Below are 12,566 nucleotides of genomic sequence, written 5' to 3' on the forward strand. Positions count from 1 at the left end.
TAGGAAGAAGGTACAGGAGTAAGATCGTCTTGTAGCTTTTACAAAATTTACCTTAACTACATTTATTATTTATTGAGCACTTTGTCCTGTGGTTGTGCAACAAGTAAGCAATAGAGCTGAGATTTGATTTTATACCTCTCTGACGCTGATGCATATGTTCTTTCCATGACTGTGTGGGAAAGAAATACATAAAACAACAAAAAGATAAGTGGAAGAATACTTATTTATTAGGCTAGCAAATGCCAGAGTGTACTACACACATTTTTTCCCACAATACTTGCGTTATTAGTTATTTAGTAGCATCCTATTATTTGAAAGATCAGATTTGTATGTAAAAGGTTAGGAGGACTATAATCACTCTTTATAATTATTAATTTTTTATGTTGATTCTTTTTATTTGATGATCTTTAAAAACACAGAGACAAATCCTTTTCCTCGGTGGATGTGATACAGATTCCTTCAGCTCTCTCAGATATGCTTAACTCTTGAGCTAGTTAGTGTGTACCAGATACCAGAATAAATAATTGGGGAAGCCTCTCATTGGTAAACCCTTAGCTTTCTAATAGATATCTAGAGTACTCATGATGTAGTGGGGTCGGGTGAAGGTGGTAACTCTTTGTCAAGCAAGAAGAGTTTGAACAACCATAGTTTCTTTTAGTCTTTCACCTGTATCCTGGGAATTAATCACTTGGATGTTTTAGATTTGAATTTTAGCATATGAATTACTAAAATCTAGTGTATTATAGTAAGTATAATAAAGCCTATGTGTAACAGGACTGTACAGTAGAGTAGGTTGTTTCTATTTCCGTAATAACATAATGGTGAAATAATAAAGTTCAAGTATTTATTGACTCTACTAAGAGCTCCAGTAGGGAATACAGTGTCATAGTCCCTGCTTTTAAGATATTCACAGGCTTCCAAGGGAAATTATGAACAAATGATTAAAATGACATGTTAATATTTTGAGAAGATAAGCTCAGGAAAGGCATGTAGGTCAGCTGATAGTGTTGGGGAGAAGGATTATTGGAAATAAATAGTATTTGTGTAGTAAGGCTTGACTATTTACAGAGCATAGTTTTCATTTGTCTCACAGCAACCCTATGCCACCCCATGTATGCTGGAGGTGGCAAATTTTTTTTGTGGAAAATCAGACCTTGGCCATGACCTTGAGCAGTAGGATTTAAATAACTCCCACAAGCTTAGCATTCCAGTAATGGAACACTAGGCATAAATGGGTTAAGTGAAAATGTTTTTAGTACCATTTTTTATAGATGGGAATGGTGCTAAAAGAGGTTAACTTGAGATCACTAAATGTTAGAGTCAAGATTCCATTTTGATTCAAGTCTCCCAGCTTCATAGGTTAAGCCTTTTTTCAGAATATCTACTTACAGTACTTACATTTAGAAGTATTGACTTTTATCTGGGTAAATCAGAGACTAGCATATGATATTAATGGTAAGCAAGGGAGATATATCAGCTTGAAGTTTATATGAATAACATCCCCTGGAGTCACGCAGTTCATTATGTAGAGACCCTAGAAATGTGCAAGTAGTAATAACTGAGAGGTGTAATACAGTTGTTTACCAAATATGTAAAGTGTCTGTGTGTACTCATCACTGGAATCCTTTAAAGAGAAATCCCAAGCTTTGAAAAATACTGAGACAGCTACTCTTCTTTCATGTCTCTAGTAATAATCAAGTGAGCTTGGATCAGCCAGGTAGGGCAGAGTTTCACCTCTCTTTATGGCTGCTCTAGTAAGTAGACAAACCAGTTAGTTTCAAATCGATGATATGGTGAAATTTAAACTAGTCAGCTTATAATTTTAGTTTAAATGTTGCCTGAGAAGAAATTAATGTTGCTGCTACCCTGCACAGCCTTAAACCTCTTTACCAAAATTGTGAATTCAACTCATTTGGGGCTTTCTTCATGCAATTTGCCGCTTTATTAGTTTTTATAATATGCTTTGTGTGATTGAGTATTTTCTCTGTAAAACCTAATGATTAAAGATAGTTGTGGAAGTGCCTATTCTGATTTACTAATATCCAGTTTTGAGTTGATTAAATACTTTGGCTTTCATTGTCAATATGAAAATCCATCTGGCTAGAAATCTGTGAGTATTAAATTTTGTTCATGTCTGGAATATAGTAAAATTGCTTAAGTGATTTTCATTTCAAACATTCCCCATATGTTATGTTTATATCTTTACATCTCATTTTCGGCCTTAATTTTTCTCTCAAGTTTTATTATTTGTCTATTTGTACTTCTTCAGGCCTAGAAATGGAATACAAACTTATGTCTTCATTGTCATTTTATTTTCTTTTTCACACATAGTAGGTGTTGGACTAATCTTAAGTAGATGAATGAAGAGTAAGTGGGAAGATGGCAGTTGATGTGATGAATCTTGATATAATCCACAGCTGTTTTCACAATTTCACCAGACTGTGAGTTCTTTGAGAATAGGCACTGAATATGTATTTCATCACAGACTCTCTTAGGCTTAACATAATAAATAATAATAAATATTTGTGGAATGAATAAGCCTTTGAAATGTTGCTTTTATGTTGTTGGAGGCAGGGATTTCATTATATTTAGATTTTAGTGGTAAAAATATTAGCAAATAAAATTCTCAAGTCTAAAGAAAACATTACTTTAGCCGTAATAGGTTTTCTGTACAAAACCTATAACTATTCTTAGAACATCCTCCTTTGGGTTATGGCTGCAGTATAAAATGATGGCATATTAGGCTGTTTTCAGTAATGTGGTAGCATGAATATGTCGGGTGGGGAGGCATGATACCTTACTGAACTCATCATAAGGATCACAGCTGACAGTCCTATAACAAAAGACAGGTTAACAAGAGAAAAGCATAACAAATTTATTTAAAAACAAATGATTTTCCTTGCTAACTTGAATTTGGAATGGAAGATATAAAGATAAATTTTTACCTTCTCTTCTTGACCAGGCACTATAGTTAGAGATCCAGGAAAGCTGACTTTGTTTAAAAAAAAAAAAAATCAAAGAACTTCTTACCTTTCTTTGCTTGCCTTTTGTCAGTTGTTCCAGGATTTTGTCTGCAGGTTCCAGAGCAAGTCAGGTGTCTCAGCTGCCCCACTTTGGGTGCCAGAAACTGTTGGGGTGGAAAGGTGTGATACCTCTTCTAACTCATCATAAGAGGACACAGCCATCACTCCTATAACAAAAGACAGGTTGAGAGAGAAGCATGACAAATTTACTTAATCAACATTTTACATGACACAGGCACCTTCAGAAATGAAGACTCTGGTTGGGTGCGGTGGCTCATTCCAGTAATCCCAGCACTTTGGGAGCCCTAGGTGGGTGGAATTGCTTGAGCCCAGGAGTTCGGGACCAGACTGGGCAACATGGTGAGACTTCATCTCTACAAAAAATAAAAAAGTGGCGTGTGCCCATATTCCCAGCTACTCGGGAGGCTGAGTCGGGAAGATCACTTGAGCCCAGGAGGTCGAGGTTGTAGTGAGCCGTGACCACGCCACTGCACTGCAACCTGGGTGACAGAGAGAAACCTTGTCTAAATTAAATTAAAGAAATAAAGACCCAGGGAAGACTGTTTTTATGCTTAGTTTTGATGAAGAATGGACAGCCTTGTAAAAATATGGTGGGACAAAAAGGTATGGCCTAATGGTGATAGACTGAAGGGGAAACCCAGCAAGGCCTGTCTGTCCAGATTCTTTTTGGCTTCTCTGTATAACATTCCTCCCCTACTATGAAGCAGGAGCCCTCTGGAATAAGGGTCTTCAAGGGAGAAGGGAGAGAGCGATGTTTTTAGGTTTTATAGCTTCCTTTGGGGGAGGAGTTCTAGTTTCTGTGATGAACCTCGGAGAAGAAGAATTCTGGTTTCTGTGACTTGCTTTGGGAGACAAGGAGGGGCTTGAGACAGGAAGGCAGGAGAAGGTCAGAGAGACAGTATTTCTGAGGCCCTTTCAGTTGCTTCAGTTGAAAGTACTCAACATGCAATGCTGTTATACTTTGGGGTATTGTGTTCTGAGCTCCAGCAAATACAGAGAAGTGGCATGGAGGTTGCTTCTTGAAATGTATTCACATGATGCCAGGAGCTTTCTTGTGGGTCATGGGGAGTTTGGTGATCCTGTCCACGGAGCACCAGTTTACAGTGTGTATCAGATGTGGTGATGCATGGTCTGATCCTGAGTCTCCTCACGCATAGAGGCCCTGGGGTGGAAGGATGGTAAGTTGAGGCTAGCTTCAGTGCACATACATGCTTATTATCAAATTTTCTATGGCTCACACTTCAGGTACTCAAATACATGCACCTACATATTCATAGCAGCAGTGTTTACAACAGCTAAAAGGTGGAAACAATGCAGATGTCCATTAACGGATATATGGAGAAACAAACTGTGGTATATCCATACAATAGAATATGACTCAGCCATAAAAAGGAACGAAGTGCTGATATGCGCTACAATGGTGGAAGGACTTTGAGAATATTATACTAAGTGAAAGATGCTAGACACAAAAGGTCACATATTTTATGGTTGCATTTATATGAAATATCCAGAATAGGTAAATCCATACAGATAGAAAGCAGATTGGTGGTTCCTGGGGTCCAGGGGAAGAGGAAAAGGGAGTAACTGCATAATGGGTTAGTGGTTTTGCTTTGCAGTGATAGAAATGTTTTGGAAGTGGATAGATGTGATGGTCACACAACATGGTAAATGCACTAAGTGCCCCTGAATTGTTCATTTAAAAATGGTTAATTTTACATTATGTTAAGATCACCTCAATAAAAAAGGATATCATTAACATCCCCCCTAAAAACCCCAAACAAACAAAAATCAAGATAATTAAAACCTGCTGACCTGGACTTATTAAACTGTTCTACTTTTTTTCCCTGAATAAACTTTGTATTTTCCTGACTCTGTATTTTTGTTCACATTATGCTTTCAGACTGGAATGTTTTCCTTTATTCATTTTCCACATCCAAGTCTTATCCAGTCTTAAAAGTATACCACCATAAAACTTTCTTTGTACCTCTTGAATTTCCTTCATCTTTCTTAAACCCATGCCCAAAATTCTCTGTTCATCCTTTGAAGGCCCCTATACCTTTTATCTATACCTCTCTTTGTGTAGTTAACAAATGTGATCTTGGATTATATTAATTTATATTAATTTATTAGCTCTCTGTGTGCTTGAGTTTTGGGACTGCAATATCGGTTTTTTTTCCCTTTTGTCTCAGCATTTATTTATTTTCATTTTTTTAGAGATAGAGTCTTGCTTTGTTGCCCAGGCTGGAGTGCGGTGGTGTGATCATAGCTTACTGCAGCCTTGAACTCCTGAGCTCAGTTGATCTTTGTACCTCAGCCTCTTGAGTAGCTGAGGCTACAGAAGTGTGCCACTGTGCCTGGCTAATTATTTTTATTTTTTGGGGAGATGAGGTCTTGCTATTATCACCCAGCTAGTCTCAAACTGCTAGCCTCAAGCAGCTCTTCTGCCTTGGCCTTCCAAAGTTCTGGGATTACAGGCGTGAGCCACCATGCCTGGCCCCAGTATGTTTTCACTAAATAGAAGAAATCACACTTTTGGGAGTGTGTAGGAAGCCTAGTACTATATCAGATAATTTTCCTATAGCTTAGATGTTAGAATTGAATTGTAATTAGAATTCAGTGACTTAAAATTTGGTTGATTGATTTACTTATTTGACATTTAGCTGCTATGACAGGTGGGCACTGTGATGGATCTGGGAATACAGGGATGAGTATGACAGAGTTCTGGATGCAGAAGAACACATCTTCACCTTGTGTTTAACGTCAAATTGACAGGAGCTGCCCATTATTTAAGCAGTGTGCAGGGAAGAGTCTAGTCCCAAGGTGACTGCAGACCCTGGTTCTAGTGCTTATTCGTGGTGCTCCTTCTTATCATTAGCTTTGACAAAGACATGCACACTTTGAATTCTCAAGTGAGAGTTATTTATTTTTAAAACTTCCTTAAGATTTCTTGTCAAATTTCCTTTTGATCTGTATGTCCTTAAATGTACCCAAGGCTGAATCATAATTGTTGTTCTTTGAGGGGCTTAAGGTTTTTTACTCCGTATTTCCCTTGTGTACTCCAAAATGTAAGTAGGAAGGTACATGTGCCACGTAAATACATGGTGGCATGCGTGTGGTTGGAGTATGTAGTACTCATGATTTGGAGGCATTGAAAAATTGTCAGGTGCTTTAAAATGACCAAATAAAGTTTCAGTTTAGTTGACTGTTTTCAATAATATGTATCTTATTCTTTTAAATGATTTTTCGAAACTTAGTCATCTTTTCTTATGATTAAGTAAACCAGGACACTCCATTTCTTCCCCTTGGTATACAAGTAGGCTTTTATGGTAATTTTTTTTTCTGATTAAGTTTAAGACCGTGTCTTCTGTTCTCAGGGTCTGCTCTGAGTGATTTACCATAATAGTGGAGAATAGGAAGTTCTTCCAGGCTGTGGAAAGAAATAGCTCTGAAGTGTGAGCCACTGAAAAATTGATAGTAAACATGTGTGTATTTTGTTGCATTAGATGAAAAAGCACAGTTTTTTGACTTAAGTATAGCAACACTTTTTTTAGATTTCAGATTTCAAATAAGCACCCCAACTGTTTTTTTACTCTTTGCCCATACTATTGTAATTCCAGAGACTAAGAAGGGAACACTAAGCCAAGAGGTCGTCAGGTAATGGCTTATTCTCAAATTGATATTTGAGAGATATCAATGTGCTGTTATATTCTCAAAGATGAGCATGACACCATATTGCCGTAAGATTACAGTGTGAATGGATTCATTTTTAGGAAGGACTGCATGGTTATATTTTTTTTACCTGGTAAATTCTTAGTCATAAAAAGGACTAGGAGGTAACATGGAGGTTGCCTAGTCAAGTCTCAAAGCTTTGAAAATTAAAGCCTGGCGGGGTTGCTCAGTTTATAAGTGGCTGGGATAAGATCTGTATCCAGGCCAGTGTTTATTCATCACATGTGTGCATGTGTATAGAATGAATTCTTAGTGTATTTTGCTTTCATATGTATTGATTGTATACTTGCTATCCTGTTGTTCATATGCATGCTGTATTCTTCATAAATCAAGTCATAATATGTACATGTGCACATTTTAAGTGTAAGAACAATTGCTTTTCCAGACTATCATGGCAATAAATAGATTTCAGTTTGTTGTAATTGAGAGATCAAGGGAAAGCGTCATCTCTTTATTTGAAAAAGTCCACAGTTCTTGATGATTTTCTTATAATTTTCTTACATAGTTGACTCAGGAAGTCATTATTTTCATATTTAGCCAGGCTATGATGACCTTAATCCTGATTGGAGGCTCTCTACTGAGAAGAGAAAAAAAATCAAAGGTGAGTTCTATGAAATGTGATAATTGAAACCTTAAGATACTCCTATTATTATACAAGATTCTCTTTGGATGATATAAAAAGTCTCTAGATACTTTTGCTGCACTTTGGAAGAAACATCAAGATTTCATAGAGTTGGATCAAGGCAACAGATCCAGTTTTCTGATGGTCAGGCTTTCCTAAAAGCTAGGTCAGAGCCTAAGATATGTATGCAGCATGGCTCTCCTGCCAGGAGCCAGCATTGAGATGGTACACTGAGTTCAATGCTTAGAAGCGTGCTCCTTTTCAGATGCCCTTGGGTGAGATCAAGCTTTATCAAAGAAGAAACACTGAGAAAATTTATCTCGCAGGTTGGGGGTAATTAGGGTTAGGCTGGTGGGGCTTTCTTTGTCTTTGCATACATTTCCACGTTTTAAAGAAAATTTTTCTTTTTTACAATGAGCATATATTGCTTTTATAAGTAGAAAAAAAATCAAGATTTACATTTAAATAAAAGTAATAATTGTCATTTGATTGCTAGATTGAAACAGATATTTTAAAATCCTGTAGGGGTTGCTTTTGAGATTTTTTTACTTTTAGTTTTTGACTATGTGTTATTTTTCTTTAGGTGAAACTTTCTAAGTTAAACCCGTGATGAATTTTTAAGTGTCTTCAGTAAAATCAGTGATAGTTATAAGGTTCAGGCTCTGTTATTACAATATGCTTTTATGCCGGGCGTGGTGGCTCATGCCTGCATTTTGGGAGGCCAAGGCAGGTGGATCACCCGAGGTCAGGAGTTCAAGACCAGCCTGGCCAACATGGTTAAACCCTGTCTCTACTGGAAATAAAAAATTAGCCAGGCATGGTGGTGCACACCTGTAATCCCAGATACTCGGGAGGCTGAGGCAGGAGAATCACTTTAGCCTGGGAGGCAGAGGTTGCAGTGAGCCGAGATCGCGGCACTGCACTCCAGCCTGGGCGACAGAGCGAGAGTTCGTCTCAAAAAAAAAAAAAAAAAAGCTTTTAGTTCACATTTAAAGAAGATTAAAAATATTGATTAATATTATGCATCAGGTTCCATGCTTTGGATTATTCGCTTTAAATAATCATCCAAAATATTCATCCAGACATATTTTTGAGGAAAAGTACTACTTTGTCAAAGCAGAAATTAGAATCTGATTTTAGTGATTTGCTCCTCTTTCTTTCTACTTTACACTTAGTGATAAGCCCCAGGAACTCTGCTTTTCACATTTTCTTGAAATTTCTTATTTACATGGATTGCCTTAGGCTTACATGGGAAAAAAGTGTTGTTAATGCTTTTTATTTTCATTAAAACAATGAGTTAGTCTCATGGTTCTGAACTCCATATTTAAAATCTCTCTCTTCTTAGTGTAATGTTTAAATATGTTGTTAAATTTATGGTTTACTTTTACCTTTAAACCATATCATATGTTTTGTATAACAGGTGATATTCAAAAAAATGTACAGTAAAATTATAATAAATATGGCATTGCCTTTTGAATGCCTTAGTTTGGTGAACCATAATTCATTTTCTTTTTTTCTTTTTGTTTTTTGGACAGAGTCTCGCTCTGTCGCCTAGGCTGGAGTGTAGTGGCACCATCTAGGCTCACCGCAACCTCCATCTCCCGGGTTCAAGTGATTCTCCAGTCTCCCCAGTAGTTGGAACTACAGGCATGCGCCACCATGCCTGGCTAATTTTTGTATTTTTAATAGAGATGGGGTTTCACCATATTGGCCAGGCTGGTCTCGAACTCCTGACCTTGTGATCTGCCCACCTCAGCCTCCCAAAGTGCTGGGATTACAGGTGTGAACCACTGTGCCCGGCCCATAATTCATTTTCATTTCTAAAGATTCTTTGCTAGCCACAAATTTTTTTTTTTTCCCTTTCTGATTAGTTACAAGTTTAAGAGGAAATCAGCACTGGAAACTGTTACATATCTGTCTTATATTTTTCTAAAGGGTGTATTTCTCAGTGTTTGTCTGAAAGTGGTATATGTACATTTTTCAAAACGTTATATGACCTTCATGTATGCACACCTGGTAGACACCTGCCTTTCAACTTAGGTTGAAAGTGGTGACACATCTCTCTCCTGAGTGTATTCTTGAAATGAAAGACCTCAGTTTATTTGCCTTTGTATCCTTAGAATTTTAGACCTAGACTGACAAATTGTTGGCACTCAATTTGTCAAGGGAATTAACATTTTATACCTCATAGAGTAAAATTTTGAGAATGACTTACATTTTATTTTTTCTTATTATTTAACATACCATTAGGGCCCAAATAATGTAGATAAATTTTGTTTTAAAATTGATTATTATACTAAATATCTTGAATTTAAACCACATTAGCGATGCATTTGTATTGATTTGTTTTTCCCTTCTTAGATAAAGAGTCCTTTTACCCACTGATAGATGTCAATTGGTGGGCAGACAGTGCAGTGACTTTAGCTCGATGCTCTGGTGCTCTAACTGTTTCATCCGTGAAAACTTTGAAGAATTTACTGGGAAAATCCTGTGAATGGTTTGAACCATCACCTCAAGTCACTGCTACCCATGATGGGGGATTTTTAAGTTTGGAGGTAAGGCTTTTTCCTGTTTGTTTGAGAATAGTTACATATTTAACCAAAAATTTAAATATCTGGTTTTTATTTGAGTTGTCTTATTATCTTTTCTTTAAAAACAAAAATCCGTGATTGGAATCAGGTAATGGTTGCAGTATAAAAAATCCATTTTTTAGTGAATAAAAAAATTTGCAATTTAAGATAATGAAGAAAATTTGTTGTCATTTTGCTCTGTATAAAGTAGTTCTTTTTCACTGAAATGATATATTTTTTTCCTCCCTCGATTAGTCATTTAAAAATGTAGAATGGTATCAGTACCTAAGAAAAATACTCTTTAACCCATTTCCAAAAAGCATGGCAACTTACAAAGTTTTTGATTCTTTTAGTAAGGAAACTTGTTTGTTATGACAAAAGACTTGAAAATAGAGGCTAGTTCTTTAAAGTTATCTTTTGGTCATTTAAAAATTTTATTTTAAGCCTTTCAAGGGTAACAACCTTTAATAGCTTTCACTTCAGCAATGCAGATTGACATATTTTTTACTCTGAAGTTTGTTATGGAATCTAAAGATGTTCCTTAAAGAAAACTATGGCTTAAAATCTAAGCCAGCTCTGTTAAGTCTGGAATGAAAGTTATCTTTAACAGCCAGGCTTTCAGACTCAGAACTTAGCAAAGCTGTTAGACATCTTTATAAGCGGGTGAGGGAGAGCTATTCTTGGTAAAACAAATGTAAGTACCTTTATGTTCATTCTCTAAAGAGACAAAAACAAATCATCAAATTATCAGGTACAAGACCTGATAATTATATGTACAAGACCGTATTAATGACCTGTTATTAAAACAGGCTTTAGGCTGGGCTCTGCGGCTCACACCTCTAATCCCAGCACTTTGGGAGGCCAAGGCGGATGGATCAATTAAGGTCAGGAATTTGTGACCAGCCTGGCCAACATGGTGAAACCCCATCTCTAGTAAAAATACAAAAATTGGCTGGGCGTGGTGGCGGATGCCTGTAATCCGAGCTACTCGGGAGGCTGAGGCAGGAGAATTGTCTGAACCTGGGAGGCCGAGGTTGTGGTAAGCTGAGATCACGCCACTGCATTCCAGCCTGAGTGACAGAGGAGGCTCCATCTCAAAGAAGAAGAAGAAGAAGAAGAAGAAGAAGAAGAAGAAAACAGGCTTTAGTTTAGGAGATTTGAGCTGATAATGTATGTGCATATTTCTGATGTATATAATGCTTGCTGTAAGGTTCCTTTGAGTTCCATTGTTAATCTTGATCACATAGCTGATTTAATGAATCAAACCAGAGTAGATTTAGAAATATATTTTCTTTCATTAATTCTAAAAAGTTACTCTTATTTCCTTACTATTAACTTCAAATCTCCTTTTTCAATTTAGTGTGAGATTAAACTTGCCCCCAAACGATCTCGTTTGGAGACTAGGGCTGGAGAAGAAGATGAAGGAGAAGAGGATTCTGATTCTGATCATGAAATATCTGCCAAGGCTCGCTACTTTGGTTATATAAAACAGGGCCTTTACTTAGTGACTGAAATGGAGCGATTTGCACCACCACGGAAACGCTCACGAACCATTACTAAAAACTACCGCCTTGTGAGTTTGCGCTCCACGACACCAGAGGAACTTTATCAGAGGAAGGTGAGAGAGTAGCATATTACTACCCAAGTTTGAAGTCATCAAGCTTTTCTTTTATTGAGAAAAAGTTAATTTTTTAATAAAGGAGAAAATTTCAAGAGGGATGTTGGATCATTGACATGTTAAAAATATCAGTTCTATAAAGCTTTTTAAAATAATGCTAATCTTTGTACCTAAATAATCAAAATCAAAACCATGGATAAAAATTGAATTCACTTAGACTGATTATCCACTTGGTGGCTTAGCTCATTTCTTTGCTACCCTTCATGTGGCCTTCAGCTCTCCCTTTATCTGTGTTTAAATCAGCTATCTACAGAGGGCGAAGGAAGAAATTCAGACTTGCTTTCTAGTCCAGGGCTTGCTTGGGAAGCCGAGGTGACCAGCACTGTGTGTTCACATGATTTGTGCTGTTCTTGCAATGTCGTGGTAGGAGCTCTGGACTAGAAGCCGGGTTGTTCCATGGTTGTCTTGGTTTTGCCACTGTTTTACTCTAAAACGAGAGCTTTGCACCTTTTGTCTCTCATCTTTCTGTTGAAGTGCTGAAAGAAACACGAGATCTTTCTGCTCCTCAAAATATCTGTGACCTTCTGGTGCCACAATGCACAGGAATTAGTGACATGCTGGATAAGTCCAAGGGATTATCATCATTCATTGTATCATCATCAGGACCCTGTGGATAATTCAGTCATGTAACATTCCTGTCCTCGTGTTTTTTATGTGAAGATTGAAAGTGAAGAGTATGAGGAAGCCTTGTCCTTGGCTCATACCTACGGCCTGGATACTGACCTTGTATATCAGAGGCAGTGGAGGAAGTCAGCGGTCAACGTTGCTTCAATTCAGAATTATTTGGTATGTTTAAATATTTTGGTAATGTGGTAAAATGTATATTCATGTAATATCTTTTGTTTATAGGGCTTCATTTTAGAGTACTTTACATTGCTGACTTTTCTATAATACAGCCAATGAGGTACAATTTTCTCAGCTGG

At 37.1% G+C, this 12,566-nt stretch overlaps 1 protein-coding gene across 3 annotated transcripts in view; it reads left to right on the plus strand.

Annotated features, from left to right (window-relative positions):
- The window catches only part of NBAS (NBAS subunit of NRZ tethering complex), a 394,628-nt gene that overhangs the window by 76,830 nt on the left and 305,232 nt on the right, over nucleotides 1–12,566 (plus strand). For all 3 annotated transcript variants that reach the window (XM_004028860.5, XM_063696052.1, XM_063696053.1), the window contains exons 13-16: nucleotides 7,311–7,374; nucleotides 9,757–9,950; nucleotides 11,326–11,583; nucleotides 12,304–12,429. In XM_004028860.5, coding sequence (XP_004028909.2) covers nucleotides 7,311–7,374; nucleotides 9,757–9,950; nucleotides 11,326–11,583; nucleotides 12,304–12,429 — 642 coding nt within the window. The remainder of the gene's footprint in view (nucleotides 1–7,310; nucleotides 7,375–9,756; nucleotides 9,951–11,325; nucleotides 11,584–12,303; nucleotides 12,430–12,566) is intronic.

Source organism: Gorilla gorilla, chromosome 12 (genome assembly GCF_029281585.2).
Source record: "Gorilla gorilla gorilla isolate KB3781 chromosome 12, NHGRI_mGorGor1-v2.1_pri, whole genome shotgun sequence".
Taxonomy (NCBI): Eukaryota; Metazoa; Chordata; class Mammalia; order Primates; family Hominidae; genus Gorilla; species Gorilla gorilla.